Raw genomic sequence first — 27,069 nt, 5'->3', positions numbered from 1 at the left:
CTGGGAAAGCAGTTGAGGACGGCCCAAGGCCTTGGGACTCTGCACCCATGTGGGAAACCCAGAAGAGGCTCCTGGCTCCTAGCTCCTGGCTTTGGATCGGCTCAGCTCTGGCTGTTGTGGCTGCTTGAGGAGTACATCAACGGATGGAAGGTCTTCCTCTCTGTCTCTCCTATTTGTATAGCTGACTTTCCAATAAAAATAAAATAAATGTTTAAAAAAATGACAGGAAATGTGGCTAATAACCACTGACTCACTTCCAGACGTGGAGGTAGGAGATAAGGGCATGTTAAGTGGCTGTTATATATTGTGTATATATATACATATATATGTATATGTGTATATACATATGTGTATACATGTATATGTACACACACACACTGTATATCTGTAGATATGTGTACTATACATCTTAACCTTTCCTGATCCCACATTTTCTCCTCTGTAGGAAGAAAAACTCTCTATGCACCAGGAACCTTTCCACCGTAAGATATCAATGGAATCTTGAAATCTAGAGTTGCAAGTGTATAGAATCCTTGCACTCTGAGGTCTAAAGCTCTAACATTCACACCATACACAAGGACAGACACACACATGGTACATCCATCTAATACACACAAACACATATGTGTACACTCTTCCTATAGCGCTATACTAAACATGCTTACAGAAAAGGGAAGGGAAAATAGAAGCTTATTTGGTAGAAGCTTTTCCCCAGGGTGTAATAAGAACCCTAATCAAGTGAGGCGTGATGCTATACCTAGCCACTGTTCCCATCTCTACTCAGAAAGTAGTAGGAACTTTTAGTCAGAATTTTGAGCACATTTTTGTTAAGAAAACATTCAGATGTTGCAGAAAATTAGAAAGCAAATATGAACTATTTCTTTCTGACTGCTTTATGATTGGTTTAACACAGGCTTTCCATTGTGCTAGCAAATGTCCATTCATTTGCATATATTAGGAACATTATTCCATTGTAAGTTCTTATTTTCCAGAGTTAAATGTAAGCAAAACAAGGGCACGTCAGTGCTTACATTAGCCAATTTTTCTCTCATTGTTTTTTTTAAAAAAATTTATGTATTTGAAAGACAGAAAGAGGGAGAGACTCCTCCAGCAGCTAGTTCAGTCCCAGATGCCTAGCTGAAGCCAGGAGCTGTGATTTCCACATGGGCAGCAGGGAGCCTGGGCACTTGAGTCATCCTATTACCTTACCAGACACATGAGAAGGGGGCTGGATAGCAAGCAGAGTATCTGGGATTTGAACCAGTTCTCTGATATGGGATGTAAGTTTTCTGATATGTAAGTGGTGGCTTAACCCACTGTGGGCTAATGCCAATCTCTTTGATAAAATCTTCATACTGAATTTAATAGGGGTCAAAAGACAACCGTAAAACACAAGTCCATTAACAAGTGTCCATGAGTTCCAAAATTTTGCACTTAGCTTCATCTACCTCTGGAGGGCGACAATGGCTGCTTGTTCATTTTCATTCTCGGCTTGTGTTATCCCGAGGAACTGCCACGCCTGTGAAAACAACTGCAGTTAGTATTGCAAGACGAAGCAGGTTACTGAAGGGCGTTTTGGATGTGGTTACCCATGAACGATTCCCCAGAAGAGCAGTCTGATTTAGATGTCAGAACTACGAAAAGGGAAACTAGCACACGCTTATTCCCTTCAAACTCTCCTGTGACATATGGGTCCAGATCCTCTGCCTTTAGTTCCAAACTCTTTTAGTATTTGTCTTTTCAGTATCCAGGTACTTTGTAAACCTCTGAATTTCTGAGATTTGAGGATACTAAGTATCTTAAAATATAAAGATTAAAAAAAAACTTATATAACCACGATTAAAAATAGTCCCAAAATGTATCTAAGTAAAGTTTGCCATAGACAGCTCAAAATGTACAACACAAAATTAACTTTCAGAAAGGAATGAGTATCTGATATTTATTAGAAGAATATTTAGGAAGCAAGAGATGCAAACTCAAGCACATGGAGAGTAGGCTTTATTTTGATTTCACCTTCCATGTGGCTCAAAGTGCTGCTTGCTACAAGCCGGAAGAAGCAGTTGCTCTGAGAACGTCTTCCCAGCCTTGGGTCACGGTGCATCCTCATTACCCACAGGGTGTTCAATATCCTGACTTGGGGTTTCCACAGATTCTGGAGTCTGGGGTCCTTGCCTGGGATGCAGTGATTACCAAGAGCCCTGCTTGTTTGGATTTATGAACCTGGGATGGCAATATATACTTGAACAACTAAAAGTTACGGTATCAAAGGATACACATGAAAACATCACGTAAAAACACATAGCATTCACCTATGGATGACAACTGTGACGCTGTTTTGGGGGAGAATAGACTGTAGTTTTATACTAATGTTATTAGTATTTCTGCAATGACTCATATTTTTAAAAATTCCAACATTTGAGTTCAGAATTTCAGAGCAAAGGTCAGTTTCATTTCACTGTAATCATCTGGAGAGAAAAGATATTACAGTTTTAACTAGTAATCAGTTTCTTTATGATTTTCATGCAAACTAAATACACCTAAAATATTTTAGGCTAAACATTAATGTGCCAGACACTGAGCTGAGCACTTTGCCTGTATGAACTGATTTAATCCTTATGACACTTAATGAGATGGCTACTATCACGAGTTCCACTTCACAGACGAACAACTATGAAGAGCTTCTACAATTTGTCGTGGATGACATGGCCAGCAGGTGTGACAGGGATGTTAGTCTGTTCAGGTCAGCAGAGACTAGAGGTCTAACCCCACCTCTATGTTGCCTTCTCAGGGCCATTATTTCTGCAAGTTCCTCTGGGAATATCCTACCAGGGGTGACTCCTGGAGATTTAAACTAACAAAGAAGCCCGCCTACTCCTGCCACAACCTTACCACAGGCTTCAGAGGTTTGGAAAGAAGGTTGCAGAAGCTACATGGGAGGCTTAAAGCTTCTGTTTCCAGTAGCCCTGCCCATCTCAACTAAGAGATTTTTCTAATAGGCAATCTGACCAGATGCCACTTCGGGGAGCCGTCCCTGCGTGGCATCTCATGAGTTTCAGGTGACATTCAACTCTTGCCTAATTCTTCTCATCTTCCTTTCTACCTGGCATGACATGTCTGCCCATGCACCATTCTCTCTTAACAGCTCGGCTCTCCTGTTGTTTTTCATTTCTCCCCTCCTAAGACTCAGCTGTGGATTCATAGCACCTAGCTGTGGAAGGTGCGACAGGAGTCCTTTCTGCTCTCCTGGCATCCTGCATTCTGTGACTCAGCATGTCCTACCTCACACTGACCTCTTCCCCCAGATGGATCACATAGGTGGCTTCAATCGCCCAGCTGCTCCGTGTCTTAAGCCAGGCCCTGATGCCATATTTGCAATGCAGCATATATTCAATAAACATTGAATGAGGAAATTGAGGGTGATTTTTCGTGTTACCTGAGACCAGACAAAGCTACATGTTGCCCTCTGAGAACAACTGCTGAGTTTTCAGATTGGTGATTTGGATTGTTCATTTCTTGCCCTCAACTATTATCTTCAGACACTGTAGGCACTGCAGTAAGGTCTTGCTTATAAATCAGGTGATTATTTTTAATTTTCAAACAGATATACTAAGCTCTGTAAACTCAAGAATTTTTCTATAGTGAAAACCTCGGGTCATCTGGTCTCCCTCACTGGCGCAAGCAGCAGGATGAAGGAGGAATGGCACCTCGGCATCTCCGGGGTCCTGAAGAATTGCTGCCTCCATGAACAGGATGGTGACTGGCAGGTCCCCTTCTTTCAATCTCTTCAGACCTTCTTCAAACGCTCCTGGCCAGTCCTTGAAGGGATTCTCAGTGTGAAAGTAATAGCCCTACAACACAGACAAGGACCCTTAGACCATTGATGGATTTATGGATTTGCAGCTGCAGTAAGTTCTCTGTAACTTTGAATTTACTTCTTGTAACATTCTAGTTTATACAACTTCAGTGTTTGCTTATTTTAAAAAATGTTTACTATTTTAAATCATAAATGTAGTAAATTTTAATTGTATACATTTTTATGACCTTATAAAATGTTAGATAATAAGGAATAATAGTATAAAAAGAAACAAAAAAAGTATTCACATTGTCAACAATCTAAATACAATCACTGTTAATAGTTTTCAATTTGTTCTTCTGCTGGTATTTCCTTCTTTTTTTCTTTTTCATTTTCCCCTAACATTTAAAAAACTCCTAGTTGTTCAAAATCTGTCTGCAAAGTGCTGCCTCTCCACTCCCCTCAAACACAGTATCACATACTGCTCACGGGCACTTCAGTAAGCTTGCAGAAAAAAGGAACAGAAAGATGAGTTTAATGCAGAGACATTGAGGTTCATGCACAGGTTTTTCATAATGTGCCTTTCTATGGGTTTTGGATACTCCCTTATGCATTTTTTAGCACTATGTCCCTTGGACAGCTATAAATTAGTGCAATATTTGTTTTTCTTCTATCCTGAGCAAGGTTGTGCTCCACTGGGGATCATATTATCCTTGTTGGGATTACATGTTTAAAAATATGAACACTCTTTAATTGTAAAAATTAAAACATTGGGGCCTGGCGTGCTAGCCTAGTGGCTAAAGTCCTCGCCTTGCACGTACTAGGATCCCCTATGGGCGCCGGTTCTAATCCCAGCCACCCTACTTCCCGTCCAGCTCCCTGCTTGTAGCCTGGGAAAGCAGTCGAGGATGGCCTGGTTCATTGAAGTCTTCTGTTCAAATCTTTGCCTGAATTTGTTTGTCAGATTACTTGTTATGAACTGGTTTTGGGTCCTTCATGTATACAGTCATTTCTTTGAAAGTTTGTCCTAACTTAAATTTCTGCCTGAAGTATTGAAGAAATATTGTTTGTTCCAATCAAACTAGTATCCAATATACATTAGCAAAAAAATTGTCTAAATAAACACATAAAAGTCAGTTTTCCACTGATGCTGTTGCTAAGACATAAAAATAGATCAACTAGGGGGCGGGTCTTCATTGTCTACAGGTGCTCAGGAAGCAAAACTTATAGTCAAAAGTCACGTGGTCTATGTGGTGTATATGGTGGTGAGGAGGTGGGGTCCCAGCCAGGCCTCAGATGAGTGCGTTTTGGCTCCACATCTGATAGTCTGTATCAGTATTTTCTCCTCTTACTGAGATTTCTTTCCTTTGTGGAGAAGACCAGCTATTTTAAGGGGATGGCTGTCCTGCTTTGATGAAGTTGCCTGGCCTAATGAGGGACAATGAATATTGGTGACGAGGGGCTTTTAAACAACTATGTCGCAAATCTCCTAGAACTAGGGACAGTTTGTCACCCTATTCCCAGCACCTGGTGCAGAGTGGATTTTCCATAAATACATGCTGGACAAAGTAACACAGCATGGTAATTATCCTCGACTGAACGCTGCTGCCACTTCTCCCACCACTGAGGAAACTCTGCATCTTTTTTCTCTCTTTTACCGATTTGATGTATTCCTCAAGTATTTTTTCCCCACATTCAGTGTTTTTTTAAAGCACAGATCCTCTAGCCACTGGGACTCCCTACATAACAAGGCTGATTGCTCACTGCATGGGACGGTTTCTAGGGCTTCTATCTTGGGAGCAGCACTGTGAAATCTCCTTAGGACTTGGTCTGCTAGTGGGAACAGCATCTTTTCCATTAAGTTTCTTCGAAGCTGGATAACTATGGCTTACAAAATAACAGCTGTAGACCACACTTACTTCTTTGCCACGGGTACCACTTCTGTTGTTAACGTGTCGCCAGGACCCCTGTGACTGGCATTCTGGAGTTAGTCCAATTCTTGTTCCAACTCACCTTAAGTGTCAGTTCAGTCACTGGCCAGCAGTTAAGATCCAAGTTTTCCCTGGCTGCTAATCTGGGTGCTGATTAAGATAAATAGCATTTCCTTCCAGTTTGGGTGCCTTGACACACTGGATGACTATGTTGTTTCCATGTATCAGAATTTCTTCTAGGTCAGATTGACACTAAACTGTCTTTAATTTTTTTTTGAAATTGTTATTGACTATCAAACCTTATCTGAACCAGTTGAGAAAATGGGTCAGTGTGTACAAGAGCAGATTTGGTTACCTTCTCACTAGCTGAGATTGTAACTTGAGTCTGGGCTTCTTGGTTCTCGGATATCCAGTTTCTCCTTGCCATTTCTTCCCATTCTGCTTGCATCTTGTCCCAAAACTCTGTATCTGACTAGGAGGCAGGAAAAAAAATGAAGAGAGAGAGAGAGAGAGAGAGAAGATTATGTTATGTCATCGGTTCATTCCCAGAGAAACATTTTTCCTTAAGGATCCAAGCCACTGCCGAGGGCAATGGAAAAGCTCCCAAGTGGCCAGATCCATCGATAATCACAGTTCAAGAGCTTGTGTGGGGTATACAGTGGTCAGGGGGTTGAAGTGGGTCAATTATGACTTTCTTATGATGATGAAAAGTAATTATCATGGAAGGACCAGGATCATATACACCAAATTCAGCTAAAAATCCACTACAGAAACTCCTAGACTTACGATGTTATTACCCACTGTTTATAATTTGAAAATGTTATTAAGTTGAAAATACAGTTAATACACTTATACTACCAAACATCACAGTTTAGCATCACAGGGCACAACAAGACGGTTGATTCTCTTTGGGATTGTGAGAGTGACTAGGGGGCTTCTGCTCCTGTGCAGAATATCAAATCACCTATTGCTAATCTGGGAATAGATCAACAATCAGAATTTGAAACACTGTTCCCACTAAATGAGTATTTCTGTTCCACCATCCAGGAGTTGAAAATTTTCTAAGTTGAATCATTTTAAATAGGGGACCATCTGTACTTAGGCACAGTTTCAAGTGTGGGCATCAGGCACACACTTTAAGAAGAGTGCCTCTCCCTGAATTGCTCTGAAGGTATGAAGAATTAGAACAACTGCTGGGAAACTGTTTGAGCAGTGACCTGGAAAGCTAGTCAGCTGTGGAAAGGGAAAGTAGCACTAGTTGATCCTGCTCTTTCAAGCACTGTGTTGGCAGAAAGCTGACTCAGAGGGCTACCATGCCACAGCCAGAATTCACAGGATCTGAGCTCCAAGCCTGCACTTAATAGTTCAGGGCAAATTTTACCTCTTGGTGCTAAAGAATGAAGGACCCAGGCTTTGGGTATGAAGTTGACTGATTTCTCTCCCAAGCTCTTTTCTATGGCAGGATGATTTTTTTTTTTGAAAACTATCACTTTGTGGGTTTTCCTTCATATGTCTTCTAAAAGGGAAACAGGCCATTTGTTTTTCTTCACCTTCCAGGGGCGGGGGAGTCCTAGAGGAGAGCACAATTCTTCTATAAGAGCTGTCCCTGTTTGGCTTCCATTTAAGCCTTAAGAGAGAACTTAGGGAGTCCAGGGGGAGAAGAAGGAGTGAGTAGTTCACAGAATTTAAGAGTGCTGGGAGCAAGTGTCAGTGGAAGGGAAAAAGCTGGAGGGTGAAGAGTTCTGATGAGTGGTGCTTAGCTTTGAAATGTTTGCCATCCAGTTGGCCTGACCTCAGAGAAGGATGGCTGCCTGGGGAAGGTGTTGGAGAGGGGTGATTAAGGACTCCCTTGGTGAGGAAGAAGAAACTGAAGCCACTTTGGACACAGATGGCTATGAACAGTGCCGTGAGAGACAAGAGGACAGAGATTCTGCCTTTGTTTTCTGATCCTCCAGAAGACACCAGATTTCATCCCTAAGACTAAAGTGTCTGCAAGTTCGCTGAAAGAGATGCCTGGAAACAACTTTGCTTTTCAATAAAGGAAATAAAACCACGAAAATGATATACATTGAATAACCTGCGTCTACAGCTGAATTTCACACTTTTCGTTTGAAAATCCCTATTTCTATGATTCTGAGTCCCGTGACTTGTTGACACCTCCTCTCCACAAAAGCTTAGGAAGGAACAGACCTTCACAACCTGCGTCTGAGATGTGGGAAGCACATGGATCAATTGCTGACTGTCCAGGGAAAGGTCAGCAAGAAAATTCAATTCTTTCTAGTGGATCTCTCTAGTAGAGCACCAAATTGTGCAAACAGGATGACCTCAAATATAACCAATTCTGTGGCTAGTAAAAGTTGAGGAGAATATACACTCCTGTGTTGCTAGTGCTCTGAATGCGGAGAAGGTAGAAGATGATGGGAGATGTTTGTCTTGGTTCTTTTCACTTTTCATTCTTTCTGATTTTTTTCATAGTGAGCATGTTTTGCTTTTATAATTTTCTAATTATAATTTTATAAGTCAGCTCTGGAGAATGCAGGGCAGAGGATTCTGCATAGTTTCTAAGTGCAGAGCATCCCCCATTTTAAAGATTCCTCAAATTTTGGGCAGGTGTTTGGCAAAGGTGTTCAGACTCTGCTGGAGACACTGGTATCCCATATCAGTTCAAGTTCAGGCTCCAGCTCTGATTCGTTTCCTGTGAATGTGCATCCTGGGATGCAGCAGATGCTGACTCCAGCACCTGGGTCCCTGCCACCCACGTGGAAGATTCTGACTTGAGTTTCTGATTCCAGGCTTAGCCTGGGATGTTTTGCATTTTTAGGGAGTGAACCAACAGATGGGAGATGCTCCCTCTCTCTCTTTTGTGTGTCGCTCTGCCCTTCAAATAAAGTAAACCAGCAAGTAAGTAAGCAAATAAAGCTTAAAGTCTATTACATTTCTCCCGATGAAGGAACGAGAGGTGCGCACACCTCTGAGTTACAACAGATTGTTTCTCCTTTCCTACCATCTCTGATTGGAGCAGTAGATACCGAACAGAATGTAGGCCGAGGTGCAGCTGCTGGGCTCCCATTTAATGAGATACCCCAGAATTAACTGTTGCCACTTCAAATAAGTTATTGCTGACTAATTAAAGTGCATGGCACAGTGTTCTTTTTAATTACAGAAGACTACTTTTGGCATAATCAATTTTCATCCAGTCTCAGAATCCAGACTACCTTCAGGTTGCTGCAATTAACACTGTATTCTTTCTATTTTAAATCACTGGTAGAGAAACTTGAAACATACTTGAATTTTAAATGTTTAAGGTATGACTAAGAAGGTTTTACTTACTAATGGTTTTTCCAAATTTCCTGTGATTTTGGTAGGTCATTTTTATTTGTCAACATGTAACAAGGTTACATGTTGCATTAAAAATGAACAATAGTTTGTAAATCATTTCTCTGTTTTCATAATAACTTGTGGATTACAACATATATTCATAAGAAAAATGTATAGGTTAGATGGGTTAAGGAAAGACGCCTCTTATTCAGACAGTCCTGGGACCAAATTACTTGGGTCCAATCTGCTTACCTTTCAAGTGAGGACATAGTAGCAATTTTTCATTATGATGACTAAATGAGAGAATGTATGTATGGTGTCAGATATGTGGAAGGTAGGTGCTCACTGATGGCTTTGTGTCATTGAGAGAAACATGAAGAATGAAAACAAAGTCACCCATATTTTAAAGATGAACATTTTGGTGTTCTAATTTCCTGTCAATACGTATTCTTCTAGAAATCCTCCTTGTCTTCATTTACATCTTCCTTCATACCTAATTAGTTGAAAATAGGAGCAAGGTTAAGATAATTATGTCAGAACCTCTTTGAGGAGTGCTCTATAGCAATAAAATGGTGTTTATTGGGGGCCCATGTTGTGGTGTAGTGGGTCAAGTTGCTGCCTCTGACAATGGCATTCCATTTGGGCGCCAGTCTGTGTTCGGCTGCTCCCCTTCCAGTCTAGCTCTCTGCTGATGTGCCTGCAAAAGCAGTGGAAGATGGTCCAAGTGGTTGTGCCCCTGCCACCTATGCGGGAGATCCAGGTGAGGCTCTTGATTCCCCGCTCCTGGCTTCTGCCTGGCCCAGCACTCACTGCGGCTGATTATTTGAGGAATGATCCAGCAGATGGAAGAATCTCTCTTTAACGTTTTCAAATAAGCACATCTTTCAAAGAAGGGTGCTTATGAAGAGTCCATTATCAACTGAGTAGTCCTTTAATGGCAGTGGGCAGAAAGGCAGCAACACTGGGGAAAGATTAGAAAAGTGCAGCCACAGCACTGCTCTAAGGGATGGGCCTGTTGGGTCATTCATGCCAGCACCTTCCCTTGTACTCCGGACTTCACAGAATTTCCCAAATGTTCTATTGCTAGTGTGTGCTATTTTGGTGGAACATTAAGACTTGGCTAAAGTAAAAAGCTTCTTTTTCGGTTTCAGTTCCTCCTTGATCTCTTCCTTAATGACCTCTCATTAGTACAATTTGCTGCCTCTGAATTCTTTCAACTCTGACAGTCTGTGCCAATGCTTTGGACGAAGAGTGGTGTGTGCTGGGAGACGCCGCTGCCTCATGCAGTTCTGCAAGTCATGCTAGCTACTTGATACGTCCTCTTGCTCCTATGTAAAGTGACGAGTCTGGGCTTGTTACCGCAGGATTCCTTGACTGCGCAGATGGACTCAGATCAGAACAAGGGGAAAGGGAGATGCTAGCACAAGGTCATTTTTTAAAAAGGAGGCTGCTTGCCTATTCACTAATTTCCAAACATTGTATTTCAAAGTATCTTCCAAGAAGCATATTTGACATTTTAAAAGAAAATTTCTTTGAAAGAGTTCCAGAGAAAGACAGACATCTCTGATATAAGACAACCTTCATATAAAATATAAGATAAATAGATACATAGGTAAACAAGTATATACCTATATTTCCAGAGAGATAAACTGTATAATGGAGACTAGCATTCTGGGAGATGGAGAGATGCTGCAGTATGCATCTCTACTCCAGAATAAAAGGAGGACTCCTGATGAAGCTGTTAACCATATCCTGACAATAGGATGCTGGCCTTTCTACTATTGTCTATACCCACAGCGTCATGATACACTTAAATTACAGAATGTTGGACTGTGATTGTTGTTGAAGGACTACACTATTGTTGTCATATATGGAAAACAGTTCATGTAGGCAAAAGTGGGTGGAAGAGGAAATCCTTGTGCCAATGGGACCATATCATGGAAAAAATAAAGAAGGCTAGTCAAAGAAAGAAACCTTTCATTTCTAGTTCCCCAAATGACTAACAGTCAGGATTAAGTGGGGACGAAGCCAGGAACCTTGAATTCCACTGGGTCTCCCATATGAGTGACAGGGGCTGTTCTTTCAGGCACATAGCAAGGAATTGAAATAGAAATGGAACAGTCAGTATTCAAACCAGCACTCCCATATAGTATGTTGGTGTTGCGGGTGGAGGCTTAACTTGCTGTGCCACAATGCCAGCCTTCATATCTGGCATTTTTTTTTATTTCACTTTTTTTGATTGCAAAACTGGAAAATAAAATACTGCAAGGATTAGGGCATGAAGTATTGATTAAAATCTAAGCAATACTTAGGAAGTCATTTATTTTAGAACCAGGTACGTTTTAGGGAATGTAACATGTTATTTGTTCTAATTTGCCAATTCAGTTATGCTTGAGTTACAGAACATGGAATTTTTAATCTTGTGTTTAAACATATTTGTTTTTTAGAAAGATCCTGTGGTTTTGTTATCAAAGAACTGATCCATGTGAGATTACATGCCAATGCTTTCTTTTGCCTGTTCAGAGACCTACGGATCAACTGTCCTGGGATCAAAACTGGAAAAGAAGAAACAAACAAAGAAAAGTCAACCAATTCCACAGATGCAGAAGACAGCACTTCTTATGTATAGTGAGAAATGAAAGGCGAAAGGCAAGTTCCAACAAAATCCTTGCCACTGCAAATTCATTTTGTTGAAGTGAAATTAGTTGAAGCCTCAATGGTCACAGTCCAGGCTGGCCTGGAGTGGCAGCAAGCCCTCATTCAGTGCTCTGTCTGGTGAATGCAGTCTATCTGGGGCTGTACTGTAGGACAGATAGCATTTTGATTAGGGAGGGGGGAAAACTTTGGACAGAGCGATCTGAGCTCTGTGTGCAATCTTCAGTGGGCTGTGGAGGGATGGTATTCCACAAACTGGACTTCATTCAAAAGTGACGAGAGGTGGGTGGGCAGAAGTGGTCCTGCTGATGAAGAACATGCAGAGCAACAACTTGCCTGCGAGAGTGAGGCTGAGCAAGCCAGCTCAAGCCTTATTTTTCAGTTAGTAGACTCAAAAGGGAATGACTGGCAGTTTTAGGGGACAGATATTTATTAAATAAAAAGTCAAATTTCTTTAAGAAGGAATGAGTTCCTTCTTAAGTAATGTGAGGATTATTGGAAAGGGCATTCACACATCAAATGGAAGTCTGACCTACAGTCTCTGACCAAACTCTGAGAATATCTGGTTGTATCATTATTAATGAGCTGATCTACTGAGTCAAACAGGATGCCTCAAAATTAATAAATTTCCTATGGGATAAGAGATTGATATATGATGCATTCCTCCTTTACAATCAGAGCAGTTAAGAGAGGAAAATGCATGGGCTTTGGTCTCAAGAAGGGCTGGAATCCTGGCCATGACCATGTCTGTGGCCTTAGGTAACTTGGTTTCTATCTTATCTGTAAAAACTAAAAAAAAAAAAAAAAAATAAAATAAATCTCCTGATAGTGATAATGAAGTGAAATGATGTATCTGAAGTGTTTAGTTAATTGTCTCTCATTATTTGTGAATGAAAAACAGTATCTTCTAGGAGGAAGATAGGACAAAATTGCTGAAACTTTTCAAACCATGAAATTCAGTGCTGAAAATAAAAATGCTGGGACCAGCACTCAACACCGATTACCAGGTTGTCTCTGGAACTGATATATTTCCTCTTGAAACAGTCAGTGATTGCAGCAGGTGCTGACCAGTTCTTGGACTGTAAGCCTGAGGCTGTCACCAAGCAATGTACCAGCAGGGTCACTGCACAAGCGTGGAGAAGAAAAAATTGGAAGTGATGGGAAGTGGAGGGGAAGGTGCAGGAGGTTGAAGACAATGCAATGCATGGCTGGAGCAGGATGTTGGAAAGAAATCAGAAATATTTCTAACAGGGGCTCTAAATCTCTTTGCTTTGCTTTCATCCTCCTTACCTAGCAAGGGAAGAAAGAGGAATAGAGATTAAATAGCAAACAGTAAAACTTACTGTCCAAATGGGAAGGAGTTCACTTTTGAAAGGCTTTTAGCATGTTCTGTATTGATGAATGGCTGTGCAGAATGGCACTGCACATGATTTTATCTTTGGTTTTGGCTCCAGCAGTACCTGCGTGCACAAGACAGAACTGCTGCTAATGTGCACTGGGCTAGGGTTGGGTTTCCTGCTGCTTCAGGACTAAGGTTTTGTGGGGTGAATTTCTCAGAGGCTGGTTATTTCCTGTGGGCCTCCTGGCTGCTGTTTGTCTAAGTAGGAACAGACACTTGAGCTACTTTGCTGCAGGTATAAGATGGGAAGATGGTGCTCGGGTTTGAGCTTAAGTCTCAGGCTCCATGTAATGATGAATCCTGTGACAAAAGACGTCAGCCTGTGGTCAGTGAACCACAACAGTATGACTCAGCTTCAGAATGGGTTTCTTGTTCATGTGGGAACTCCCTATTTATTTTAAAAAGAAGGTATCAGATCCACTAAGTAGTTTTTGTCACTATGCTTTGTATTACAAGGATATTAAGCAAAGAAAGATAAAAGTACCTAGCTCTTTCCTCAAGAAATTTGCTATCTGGTGATAAAATAAAAAGTGATGACTGGGGGGCCAGCACTGTGGCAAAGCAGGAAAAGGAATCACCTGTGTTACAGTATGCCACGTGGGAGCTGATTTGTGTCCTGGCTGCTTCACTTCCGATTCAGCTTCCTTGCTAATGAATGGCCTGGGAAAGGCAGCACAGATGGCCCAAATGTTGGAGCCCCTGTCATCCCCAGAGGCGACCTGGTGAAGCTCCTGGCTCATTTGGCCTGTCCAGTCCTGGCTGTTGTGGATATATTGAGAGTGATCTGTGGATAGGTGATATCTTTCTGTGTCTCACTCTCTGTGTAGTTCTGACTTTCAAATAAAGAAATAAATCATGAAAAAGTGAGAACTGTAATTCAGGATAGGGAGCAAAATATGTAAAAAGATGAAATTGCTTGCTCATTGTCACCATCTTACTGATAAATGATAGAGCCAGAATCCAAAGTAGTTTATCCTTCTCTATTTTGGCAGATTGTGTCTTCCCTAAATGACTTCAGTAGCATTTCTGGCCTCAATTTTAACCTTCATGAAAATGAAAAGGTAGAATCTGCTGTCCTGTCTGTGAGCACCTGCCTCGACAAATGGAGCACAATGGAATTGGCCTTGTATGAGGTTAGGCACTAACAGGTGATAGAGTTTTTAGTTGCTTACTTCTCATTCTTTTGGGACACTCTTGAAATCTACATAATATGTAGTAAGGCAGCTCATGCCTCAGACAAAAGCTTCATATAGGTGTTCCAACGGTCAAGCTCAGCTAACGTCCTTGGGTTTGTACACTCATATGGGAGATCTGGAGGAGGTTCCTGGCTCCTGGCTTCACATCAGCTCAACTCTGGCCATTGTGGCCATTTGGGTAATGAACCAGTGGATGGAAGATATTTCCCTCTCCCTCTTCTCTCTGTAATTCTTCCTTTCCAATAAAAATAAATTAAAAATATACTGCAACTAATGCTATACAAAGCTTCGAAATCTGTGTCTTCTAAGAGTCAAGATAAATACTAATGTTTTAGGGTTGCAGTTGACTACAAGTTATGGAAACAGGGGTGCAGGAACTACTGTAATTATCACACAAGCATAGTAATAAAACATTTATGACTACTTTGACTACTTTCAGTTAGAGAACTGCAGTAAGTAGAGAAAGACTTGGCTTAGACAAGGGACCATGTAACTGAGGGTTTCCTGAAGGTCCCATGGACTACCAAAATGCATGGGGGCATTTTTCTAACAAAGAGTTCTGTGGTCAGCTGGGCTTAAGATACTTTGGGTTGAGTTAGAGGCCGAAATCAGTGGCCTACAGCCCAGATCTGACATAGCCCCTCCTTGACCAAACTTCAGTTAGTTTCCTCTTGCCCTCAAGCAAGTCTCCAGCTTGATCTTCCATGTTATTCAGAGTCCAGTTGTAGCAAGAATTGTACTAAATTCATTTAGAGAAAAGGCTCCATCCTTAAACTTGATCATCTTCATGTCTGCTCATGTTCCTCCTTCCCTGTCATTACTCAGGTGGTGCCTGCATGTGCCAGTCTGTCTTCAGCGAGATACCTGTCAAGGTTGCTTTGTCACAAGCTCGGGATGTTCCCTAGTTGTTTTCACACATTGACCCTCCACTTGGCTCTTGGCAACCAGTCTGTATTTGTCTTTGTTGTGTTTAGAGTTTGGCCCAGCTCCACAAAGAGGTCTTTTTTCCTCCCATATTGCAACCGTTCTTGAATAAAATCCATTTTCATCACTTCAGCAACTCTCCAGCTCTGGTTCTCTTTAGTAAATCTAGCCAACAGCGACATTTTCTCTGTCCTTATTCTGGCTGCAGCATTTTACACAAAAACCCAGAGATAAGTTGTAGGAGATGCCAGCCCTGGATCTAGTGGTGCTGGTATCAGTGGAAGGAGAACATATTTATACTGCTCAAGCTAATGTCTGGCTGTTCATGACTACACAGAGCTAAGCAGTTTCTGTCATATCCACCAAGGTCTTAAAACTTGAGACATTTCCTATCTATCTGTTATGATGAAGCCCACACTTCTAGATGCAGCAACATCTTTGTGGTACTTGTGAATTTCCATCTCATCCAACCACTATCTGCTCCTTACCTTTATCTGCCTGGCTCTGGAGGTAACAGAATTCGCAACTTCTGAACAGAAGTAAACAGGTTGCTCATTTATGACCTCCCAAGACCCTGGCAATGAACATGTAAGAAGGGGATGTAACCAGTCGTGTTAAACATATTTTACCCCTCTCTCTAGCTTGGGAAATGCTAATATAGAGACCTAGGATAGCAGCAATTTAAATTTCACAAAAACTGAAATCTTGGTGCAATACATTTTGTGAGTCTTGAAATTGGATCACAGACATAGGAGTTTACAACACTGTTTTTATGTGATTGTTTTCAGTGAAACATCTCCAATTAACCAGCAGGTTTGCTCAACCTCACATCTGTGGTGTGAAGCAGAATTCCTAAAGATTTTTTATGGTTCCAGAAGGGAAATGAAACCCAGAATACGGATGGAAGAATTAAAACAAATCTTTGTTTGAAATTACACTCATTGGTATATTTATCTGTTCAAAACAAACTAGTTATTGAAAATGGCCTTTAAAACTACATATAATTATGCATACAGAATGGATAAAGTCCAGAAGAAACGTTTAAAAAAAAACCAGTGAATTCATCAGTGTTGTGGGATTGCTGTGTCATTCCTGACTTTTCCTCCTAACTTTTTGGTTTCACTAATTGTTGCTTCTAAAATGACTCAAATAAGAAAGTCTCTGATGAAGGAATTACTTTCTATTGAGCAGCAAATTTTAAGTTCTGTGGTTGTTTTCAGACTTGCAAAACTAATAGCATCCAAACATTATCTTGTATTGGGGAAGTGTTTAAAAACAGGTGTTTTAGAGTTAAACTGGATTAGCATCCCAGCTTAGACACCTGACAGTCCTCTGACCTTGAACATATGACTGAATCTATGTCCCAGTTTCCTCAACAGAAAGTGTCTGATGGGGCTGTTGTGAGCACTGAGCGAAATGATGAATACAAAACACCAGGCTTAGAGGCTAGTGTTGTGGCACAATGGGCCAAGCCACAGTTGCAGTGTGACCATCCTTTGAATTTTGGCTGCTCAGCTTCAGATCCAGCTCTGCTTATGCTAAAGCAGCTGAAGAGTGACCCCTGCCACTTACGTGGGAAACCCAGATGTAACTTTGGCCTCCTTTTGGCCTCCTGTCTTTGACCTGGTCCAAATCTGTTGCAGCCATTCGGTGAGTGAGCCAGTGAATGGAAGATCTCCCTATTTCTCTGCATGTCTCTGTTATTCTGCCATTCAAACAATCCACACTCCTTATCCTCCAACCCACCAACCCCAGATACTAACTTGATTTAGAAGGCAGAACAGGTCCACCTGGGGGTGATGGTGGAGCATTTATAGCCACAAGAAAAGCCTTCCTAAGATGTTTAGGAATGCAATGGTTCTTTCCTCCTCTTTTCACACAGGGCAAGATTGTAAGAGGGATTAGTTTTTATGTGGTTTCTTTTGTAAAAAAAAGAAAGAATTTAACTATATCTAATGCACATCTAAGTACTACCTTCCATCTAGTACAAATACTTTTTCTTTTCCTCTGATATCCTTTTGGAATATTTAAAGAGAAAACACTGGTTTAGTAATTTGGCAGTGAAAGTTCAATTAAAAACCCACTTGCACTGTTCATACTGCATTGGTATTATGGCTGCTTCCTTTTTCTTTGTGACTATCTGATTGTCACAATGGTTGACCAGATGTGAAGATAGAGTCTAGACCTGGTTTTTTTATCCTGAGGCTACTGGGTCAGGAAACAGCTGAAGCTCTTTCTTTGATACCAAAATCAGACTGGGTGAGTCATAAGCAAGGCAGGATTCTGAAAAGCTGCAGGAGGAGCTGCCAGTCCTGGATTTAGTGGTGCTGGTATCATGTGGAAGGTGAGCATGTTTATGCTGCTCAAGCTAATGTCCAGCTGTTCATGATTACACAGAGCTAGGCAGTTTCTGTTATATCCACCAACGTCTTAAAATTCCAGATGGCCAAATCGTCACACATTCCCCTTCTATGTGTTGATTCATTGGTCTGCAAGGACTAATTTGGACAGGATTAGAGAAATATTTTTTTCTGCCAAAGATACCAGCCATTTCATCTAGCTTTTTTGGCAGTCATTGTCTCACTTTCGGTATGAAAACACAGAAGATAGGACCAGTAAAATGCCAGGCCAGAGACTTCACTGACCCAGGAAAAGATTCACTAAGTCTGTTTTTCTGAAGACACTGACCATGGGGAAGAGGCTACGTGCAGATTGACAGTCTTGGATTTTAGTTATTTGATGGGATTGGCAAGCTCTGCTAGACTTCAAAAAATTGATCTATATATCTATATATCTATATTTCTGTATATCTATATATCTGTATAGGCTTCAGGAGTTATCAAGTGATTAAGAAAACATTTTGAAAGACTGCACAGAACATTACTAAACAGAAATAATTATTTGTACAAGATGTACTTTTCTAAAGTTTTTATAAAATGTTTCTTTTCATGTAGAACTTTTTTGACTGAGGTAATTCATGACATTTAAAGGATAATGTATTCTCAAAGTATTATATGTACTCTCGCATTTAATTCATGCATTTAGTAAACATTGATGACAAATTTTCTATGTGGCAAGCAGTGTACCAATCAGCAGAAGTAGCGATAAAACAGATGCTGGCCCTGCCTCTGGAGTGTGAAGTCTGGTGGGGCAAGGACAACTGTCTTGCAGTTTTTCCAGGGATGGCATTAAGGATGGAGTGCAAATGGGAGTGATGATGCTCTGTGATCAAAGAGAAAAGTCAAGCTAGTTGTGGGAGTTCAAAATCTTGGAAGCAACAACAACAACAATAACACAATGGTAGCTCAGGCCAAGTAAGAGATGAGTGGGGAAAGAGAATGCCATGTTTTCTTTTTCCTGTTAACTGACTCAAAGAATCTGGGTATCAGAAAAGGAAGGGAAGAAGGAGAAGGACAAAGAAGAAACGAAATAAGGAAGAAAAAGCTACTAGGAGATTCTAGTCCAATCCCTCCCTATGGGGGTGAAGTACAGGTAGTGGGGCAGAAGGGAACTAAGTCAGGAGGGTATAGTGGCAACATTTCTTAGACCAGGTGATTGCGGTGGGGCTGGAGAGCGAAGGGTAAATATGAGAGGTTTGCTACACAAATAAAGAAGAGGATTTAGAATAAAACTGCATTACCTTCTACTAGAATGGCTATGTTAAGGTTATATAGTTTTCAAAGAACTATTAAGTGTATTGAAGTATCTGACTTTCACAAGTGCCATGTCCAAGGTCACTAGCTAGTTAATGACAAAACCAGGGCCGGAACACTGATCTTGTAATTCATATTGTTGGATTTTCCTCATTAATGCAGGCTTGTTTCCTTCATTCCTCTTTGCATTGCTAACCTGTCCTGAGCTTTAAGAATCAATCAGTGTTGCTACTTGGCAAACATCATCTTGGTTGAGTGAAACAGCAGAGCAGAACCCAGAATTCTGTTTGCCTGCTGTCACTTTGTTTTCTCAGACAAACCAAGTTCATTCTGTTCAGAAATACAAGGTCACTTGTACTGCTCTCTTATCTGTCAGGATTGACTGAAACGATAATGTAATGTGAAAATGTGACTGTTTCAGTCTACGTTTTGGCTAAAGGTTCCACAGAACAAAAGAAAAATGGATGAAGCCATAGGTCCACATCTATTTGTGCAGGACTTTTCAAGGGAATGGGAACACAGTCATTTATCTAAGCTGACACATATGTACATGTAGGGTTTTCAACATTTCCATTCCAACCCTTATAAAAAGGCCAGAGTTGACAGGGACATGAAGTCTTTCTATAAGGAGAATGGTGAAAGATATGTGTTTCTCATGCACAAATTTTGGGTCAGCCAGGTCAAAGATGGCATGAGTCTATCCTGGATTCCACCTGCAAGGGCTTCCTGGAAAGAGGACTCATGACAGTCTCACTGGAACTGTCAGCAGGGACCTCTAAGGAACCCATAAAAGCAGAAGGAGAGATATGCTTGAGTTAAACATTCACCCATAATGGACTTATTTCCAGGTCACAAAATGCTGGGATCCTTGTCCTGCACATTACTGCTCTGGACACACTCTGGTGGGCTTAAGGATTGTGAATGGTGAGCAGAAGTGGTGAGTGAAGCCAGGAATGAGCCAGAAGGCTCACTGGGCAGCTTCGCTGCCACTCAGAATCAGGCCCAAGGCAGCATCTTGTTTGGAGATGCAGGAAGCTAACATTACACTATGAACATGGAGTTATAGAGCAATGGATATTCTGATCATGTAAACAATACTGTGCTTGAGACCAGAAGTGTCAGAATGATTTTTTGCTATCTTAGAGTGATTGGAAAAGCGTGGGGTGTTGTGGGTTGAATTGTATTCCCCCATATCCTAATCCTTAGGACTTAGTGAATGTGACCTTCTTTGGAATCAGGGTCTTTGTGGATGTCATCAAGTTCAGATAAGGTTCTTAGAGTGAACTCTTAATCTGATATAATTTCAGTCCTTGTAAGAAAAAGGTAATTTGGATAATGGGAGGAGAGGCCATGTGAAGATACAGAAGGAAGATATACTGTGAAGATGGAGGCAGAAGTTGTGATGATACCAACCACAAGTCACAGAATGATGAGGGCTACTGAAACCAGAAGAGGTAAAAAAGAATCTTCCTCCAGAACCTTTGAAGAGAACATCCTCCAGCTACCACCTTGATCCCAAGTTTCTACCCTCCAGAATTTCAAGGCAACACATTTATTTTGTTTAAGCTACCAAGTTGGTGATGTTTTGTTACACCAAAGCAGAACGACAATGAAGGCGTGAACCTATGATTTCAGCCAGAAGGATGAGGATAAATTATGCTCTTGCTTGGGATTTGAATGGGCTGCAGGCAGTAAAGCAAAGCTTCTGCTCTTGTCCTATCAAGTTCTGCCCTAACAGAGCTAATAGCCAGAAAATCCAGTGCCTGACAGGTGCTCAGTACACACCAGCTAAATGAATGGCTTCCTGACGTTGCTGAAATGTGCCCTTTCTTGACTTCTTTCTCATCAGATTCTTCAAACGGGCTTACCTACGTAACTTCTCATTCTATAAAGCTGATGTCACATCAGTTATATGATCTGTTCAAGGAAAATGCCTTATGAGTGCAGGACTGAGAGTTGCGTACAGGAATGTCTGATTTCTAGTTCTTGCTTTTGCACTTCATGCTTATCATAGAAGTCCTCAACACATTGGGTAGACATCTAGTGGCCTGTGATCTCCCTTAAATTCAGATTCAAATAACTAAGCAACATTTGAAATGAATGATTCTGTGAGAATCTGAATGCAAGAGTGTATTTTCTTGCTAATTTTGGTTCTTAACAAAGTTAGTCAAAAAGTTCATCTATAGAAAACCAGAGACAATTTGTGTAACTCAAATAGATTTGAGGTGCCTTGGACTTAGACTAAGTGTTGAGATACAAAGCTTAGGAAGATCCTGATCCCAAGGGCTCAGAGCCACATGGAAAGAAGTCCCTGAGGTGTCAAAAGCAATTTGGGCCCAGAAATCAGATGTGCACTCTTCTTGCCTTGGGGCTGTCATTCTCTGGGGATTGATTTCAACCAAATCAAATTACTTTTTCTCATTTCTAATTGCTTGCAGGGGGAAATTTTCTGTAAGTGGCGAAGCCTTGCTGCGTGAGACAGTTTCTTTTCTTTCTTTCTTTAATAAAAGCATTTGTCTTATACTACTTGCATGTCCCCAGCGATGTGTGACAATACGTGTCGATAATGGGTGTTGCTAACTAGCCAAACACAAAGCAAGGCTACGACTTCTGTAAGGACAAAAGAGCAAAAAGAGCATTAACAGCTTTTCCGTTATCTCCTGGAGACATAGCTCATGATTTATTTTTAAAAGAATGTTTAGAATCTGAAGAACATTGCTGACTCAAAAGAAATATAAAGGTCAATTGCTGCACTGTAACTATGCTCTCATGGCATTGGAATAATTAAAAGGTTGTTTTCAGGGATAATTGTAGGCCCACACTTTAACTAAGTATTTAATTAAAATAAACTATAAACATACTCTGTTTTCACATGCAGAACTCTCCAGAGTTTATTAACTGTCCAGATGGCAGAGAATAGGAGGATCAAGCAGACTTAACCCAGGGATCTACTAAATCCTCAAAACTGGATCTAAGTGGGTGTTAAGAATCTATTTTAGGGACTTCCAAAAGCTCATTCAAAGTAACAGGACGAGGGTTTCTAATTCATGTAGGTATTTGGAAATAGGTTGATAGTTCTCGGTAAACTGCTGTTAAAAAAAATTATGATGTATTCTTCCTTGGAGGCAACTTAGAAAAAAGTACATAAACAAAAGGAAAAATAAATGTACTATTCTACTATTCGGGTAACCACTGAGAGTAGTTGGACATATCTACCTTAATTTCTCGTCTGGGCTTACATGTAAAACGATGTGTATTTGCTCTGAATCCAAGAGTCAGATTTTTCTTTTCTGAACTTCACTTTTCCTATTTTTAAAAAGAAATTAAAATACTCACAAAAAGGAATTAAAATGCTTGTTGACTGGATAACTGTGAGGATTATATTTTCTAATATTTATAAAATGTTTAGCAGAGTGCTTGGAATACAATACATGTTAACTATTATTGTTCTTGTATTTTTAATTTGCGAAAATGGGACCCTGCTGTACATGAGGGGTCATAACTTGTTATTAAAGGCACACTGACATGTCAATAAACATGCAACTATGACATCACCTCAATAATCACACAGTAACATCTATGGTTATTAATATGTCTATCGTTTATTATTTCTGTTTTTAAAAACCAGCATCAAATAATCTTGGGCATGTATCATAATACATGTGAGCGATTATTTCTCTGGAATTATGGAATTCCTAGGTCAAAAGGCACAAGCATTTAGATGCCTTGGGAATTTATTACAAAATTTCTTTTCAGAAATACGGTTCAAGTTTTTCTTCTGTCAGTGCTAAGCATTACCATTTAAAATTTTGTCAACATGGCCAGTGGTGAGGTTGTTTCTTTTTAATACAAGGCAAGTATTGCTGGTTATTAAAAAGTTTATGACACCATCTGATACTGGTGGTCTTTCAGTAAATTGAATTTATTTAATGATGTTAAATAAAATTGAGAGGAGGGCATTGATTTGGCCTAGTGTTATACAGGGTTCCAAGAGAACAAATGAAAATAGAGTCACTCATATGTGAAACTCCCACAATTCCAAGCACAAAGTTGCTTCTATGACTTTTCCAGAAATCAGAAGACAGATTACCAGGTTTTCAAACAAGCCATCTCAGTCAGTATGCTAAGGAAGTGTCCTGATAGCATTTTTTCTTTATAACAAGAGTTTAAGGTAAAAAAGGTTTTCAACACAGGCTGTTAACCATGTTAGTTGTTATGGAAACTATGGTTTCTAAATGAATCAGCTATTGTACGCTCTGGATAATCTTATTGAGGGAAGAGGCTTTTTCATCTGAGAAGGGAAAATCTACTCTCTTTGGTTGAAGCAGAAGATACATTATTATGATGTAGTGTTATTGATTTTTCTTTCCCTTTGGCCTTGAGGTAAGGAAGCATAAGAGTTTGACTCTGAAAAGTGACTCAGGAAAAATTCCAGCTCCAAAATCATTAAGATTAGTCTAGAAAATCAGGCACAGAGTGAAAAGCAATCAACATTTGTTAGGGGTGGGTGTTTGGCACAGTGATTAAGCTACTGCTTAAAATACCTGCAGTCTATATTCAAGTGCCTGGAATCTATCTACTTCGGATTCCAGCTTCCTGATAATGCACACCCATGGCAGCAGCAGATGCTGGCCCAAGGAGTTGGCTTCCCTCACCCACGGGGGAAAGCTGCACAGGTTGGGCATTTTGGAGATTGAATCAGTGGATGGAAGATCTTTTTGTGTCTCTGTTTGTCTCTCTGTTTCCTTGGCTCTCAAATAAATAAATAAAAATAAAAACTAAAAACAAAAAAATTAACATAAATGGCAGGATTTTGACTAAGGTTTTTGGCTAACTGTTCCTATGTGTTTGTATTGTTTTTCCTTGTATACACTGTAATTCAACATTATGTTATTCCAATGGTAACAATACCAGTTGTGTTCTCACCGAAAATCTCATTAAAACAAATGAGACACACTTCTTAGCCAAGCTTTTTGCAAACTTAACTGAGAGATTATAAAATAATAAACCTTGCTACTTGGTCATGGTCTACTAAAGAACATGTGAGAACAATATCCAAAATGGAGTGCTAAAGCCAAATGTGGCTGCTGTACTATCTTACGCTGAAAAGAAGAAATTGTATTCTTCAGGTACATGCGTAGAAGACTGCATTCTTTGTTTCAATGTGACAGGAGCCCGCATGCCTTCTCCTCTTCCTTTAGTGGCAATGAACACAGCTTGTGGTTAGAAATGCCTTTCTTGGGAGTGTAAATACGCAGTAATGAACACACATATGCCTGCTCTTGTAGAGTGTCCAGTAGAGGGGAATGATGTAATAATAAAGAAAGTGAATGATTAATATAATTTCAAGTTGGTAATGCCACTGTAAAGCAATAATGACAAGTAATTTATTTTAGCATAGGTAACCAAGGAAGTACTCTTGAAAGAGGTACAATTGGAGCTGAGACCTAAACAACTCAGGTAAGAGAATTCTAGTGGAGAGAATGCAGAAATGGAAATGAGTTCAGAGGGATGAATGCCCAGTCCAGAAAGACTGGGGTGACTGGAACATTCTGTGAGGTAGCAAAGAAGAACTAGAGTTTACAACAGTGGGGATCAAACCACATTCCGGGGCCTTTCATAGAAATTTTAGATATTATTCTTTCATGAAAACTATTGGGAGATTTTTCAGCAGAAAAATAATGAGCATTTATGTAACCATTTCAGATAGCTTGTGTGGTGAGAGTAGACCCTAGAAACGAAGACTGGGAACTGGGAGGCTGAGTCGGAGACTGCATGCGATAGTTTTGGCTTGCATGCTGCAGCTGTGGAGTAAAGTTTGAGCAGCAGACATGGCTGAGGGGAGTTGTATTCCTTTAGTTTGGTGACTGGTCCAAAGAACCTGTTGCTTAGTTGAGTGTAATGCAGGAAGGCCTGCAAAACGAAATCACCCACCGACCAGACTGATGCTTCTGCTGACTAGCGATGGGGACTGTTTTGGGGTTTGCCATCTAGAATTCAGTTTCAGGGGCAGGTCTCTGGCACAGTGGTTAACTGCTGCTTGGGGTGCTTGCATCTTCTATAACTGCCTACTTCAAGTCTTGGCTCCTCTGCTTCTGATTCTGCTTCCTGCTAATGCACATCCTGAGAAGCAGAAGGGATGACACAAATAGGTCCCTGCCATCCACATGGGAGAGCAGGATGGAGTTGCCTGTTCTTGGTTCTGGCCTGCCTCAATCTCATATGTTGCAGGTGTGTGGGAAGTGAATCGGCAGGCAGAAGCACACACACTCTCTCTTCACCTTACAAATTGAAAGTAAGAAATTAACGTTTCAGTTCTGCTAAGTACACCATGGATGTTAGACATCCAAGTGGCAGCATGAGTAGGCCACTGGAAATTCAGTTTGGAACTTCTCTAATGAGAGTTCAAGCATGAAAAATTCTATTGTGAGCCATCAAACATTAGGTGGCATTTATATCCACAGGCATGAAAGAAAGTGTAGATGGAGAAGAGAAGATAGAATCAAGTGAAGAAGCCAGAAAAGGAGACTGGGGAGAATGGCTGGTAAGGCTGGAGGAAAAGTGAGTGACACAGTCCATGGTCCAGCAGAGCTGTTGAAGGAAAGTGTGACTGGTCTGGCTTCTGTTTCCTCTTCTGGGCCTCTTTGTCTCACTTCTCACCACCCCTCCTGAGCATCCTATATTCTTGCCACACATTCATTTATGCCTCCATGCACTTGCGTGTATCTTCCAAACGCTTTCTTTTCATTCTGCTCCCAATCTCTCTTTCAAGTGTGTGTGAGATGCCTGTTTTTCTGCTCATCTTTCAAGTACTGGCTCCAGTGGAGAAACCTTCCTTGTTGCTATTAGGCTCCTTTAACATACACTCAGTGGACTGGGCTGACGTGTGTAATGTGTTGTAGGAGTATCAGGGGCCAGTGGTTTTCCACCAGATTTTGAGCAAGTTGAGGGTGAGGATGGTGTCTTTAGCTCCATATCTCTTACGCATAATTTGGCATCTCATAGGTAAAAGCCAATTAACAAGCATAACACTATTTAAACAAATAAATGATTGCCTGATTCAATTTGTGGGGGGTTGGGGGGGGGTGGACCACTTAACTTTCTAAGTGATTTGAAGTTGTTCTGCCATGTTCGTGTATCACTCCCAAGTTTTCTGAGCAGGCTTCTAGCCGGTTTACCAGATTGAGGACAAGCTGGCATCATGCCTTCAGAGCTTCTGATTTTGAACCTATTTTACTGAAACAAAAGGTAACTTCTGTGGATATTACACACATATGCTATACAAGAGAGAGTTCCTTTTGTGGAGCTTTGGTAGTAAAACCATTTTCCATAGACACAAGTAGATGTTCCTGGTGGAGAGGAGGCAAATAATCCATTGCATGGCTCAACTCATGGCATCGATGTTCCTTGGCAGTCAATACAGCTTAGTGGATTTATGTAAAATGTTGTTGCTCTTAGGAAAATGCCCCAAGATCCTGTGAAAACTATGAAGAGGCCCGGTAAACTGGAATAATCTTCCTGAGTCCTGGAACTATACAGGTGACTGCAGTTTCGACTGTATGCAACTTTACACATGCACCATTACGTTTTCAATGCTGGCAGAAACACAGGCATGGCACAGCTGTCAGGGGAATCAGACCACTGCTGCATTCCAATTTGGCCTAGGCTGTCACTAGAATTCTCCAGCCAGGACTGGTGACTGTTTCTATTTCATTTGCAGATGACTGGGCATCTGGGCACAGCCTGAGGTTAAAAGGGTTCACAGGTTACACACACAAGGAACAAGCTGAGCCTTGTAGTTAGTGTTAAGAGCTCCAACAGGAATCTAATACAAAATTTAAAAGAGGGTTCATGTCCACATCACTCTTCCGTCCGGGACATGGGTTCAGTAGAATTTAATGTCACACCATATTTTGTAGCAGGAGAAATAATTGGTTTGTAAATGACAAGTATTTTCAGTAATTGTGGTTGAACCTTGAGCAACTATCCAGAACATGTCTTATCCTTCATAATTAGCTTTGTTAAAATCTGCTAATTTCAATAAAGATAGTAATGGTAGTAATGAGGAGGGAGAGATCACGGAGGAGTGCTAGAAAAAAATATGGGAAGGAGGCAAAAATGAAGCAATAATGACAACAGAAACAAAATTAAAGCATTGAAATCATCCTAACCTTAAGAACTGCATAGGTCTAGGAATGGT

The 27,069-nt window shown here is 40.7% G+C and overlaps 1 protein-coding gene across 10 annotated transcripts in view; it reads right to left on the bottom strand.

Moving 5' to 3' along the window:
• The window catches only part of PEX5L (peroxisomal biogenesis factor 5 like), a 212,528-nt gene that overhangs the window by 5,708 nt on the left and 179,751 nt on the right, over positions 1-27,069 (bottom strand). For all 10 annotated transcript variants that reach the window (XM_041002626.1, XM_041002620.1, XM_041002623.1 and 7 more), the window contains 3 exons: positions 6,080-6,196; positions 3,705-3,848; positions 1,449-1,519 (listed from right to left, as the gene is read on the bottom strand). In XM_041002626.1, coding sequence (XP_040858560.1) covers positions 1,449-1,519; positions 3,705-3,848; positions 6,080-6,196 — 332 coding nt within the window. The remainder of the gene's footprint in view (positions 1-1,448; positions 1,520-3,704; positions 3,849-6,079; positions 6,197-27,069) is intronic.

The sequence above is a fragment of the Ochotona curzoniae genome, unplaced genomic scaffold (assembly GCF_017591425.1).
Source record: "Ochotona curzoniae isolate NIBS_2020 unplaced genomic scaffold, NIBS_Ocur_1.0 scaffold_2587, whole genome shotgun sequence".
Taxonomy (NCBI): Eukaryota; Metazoa; Chordata; class Mammalia; order Lagomorpha; family Ochotonidae; genus Ochotona; species Ochotona curzoniae.
This window is presented reverse-complemented; position numbering and strand designations above follow the sequence as displayed.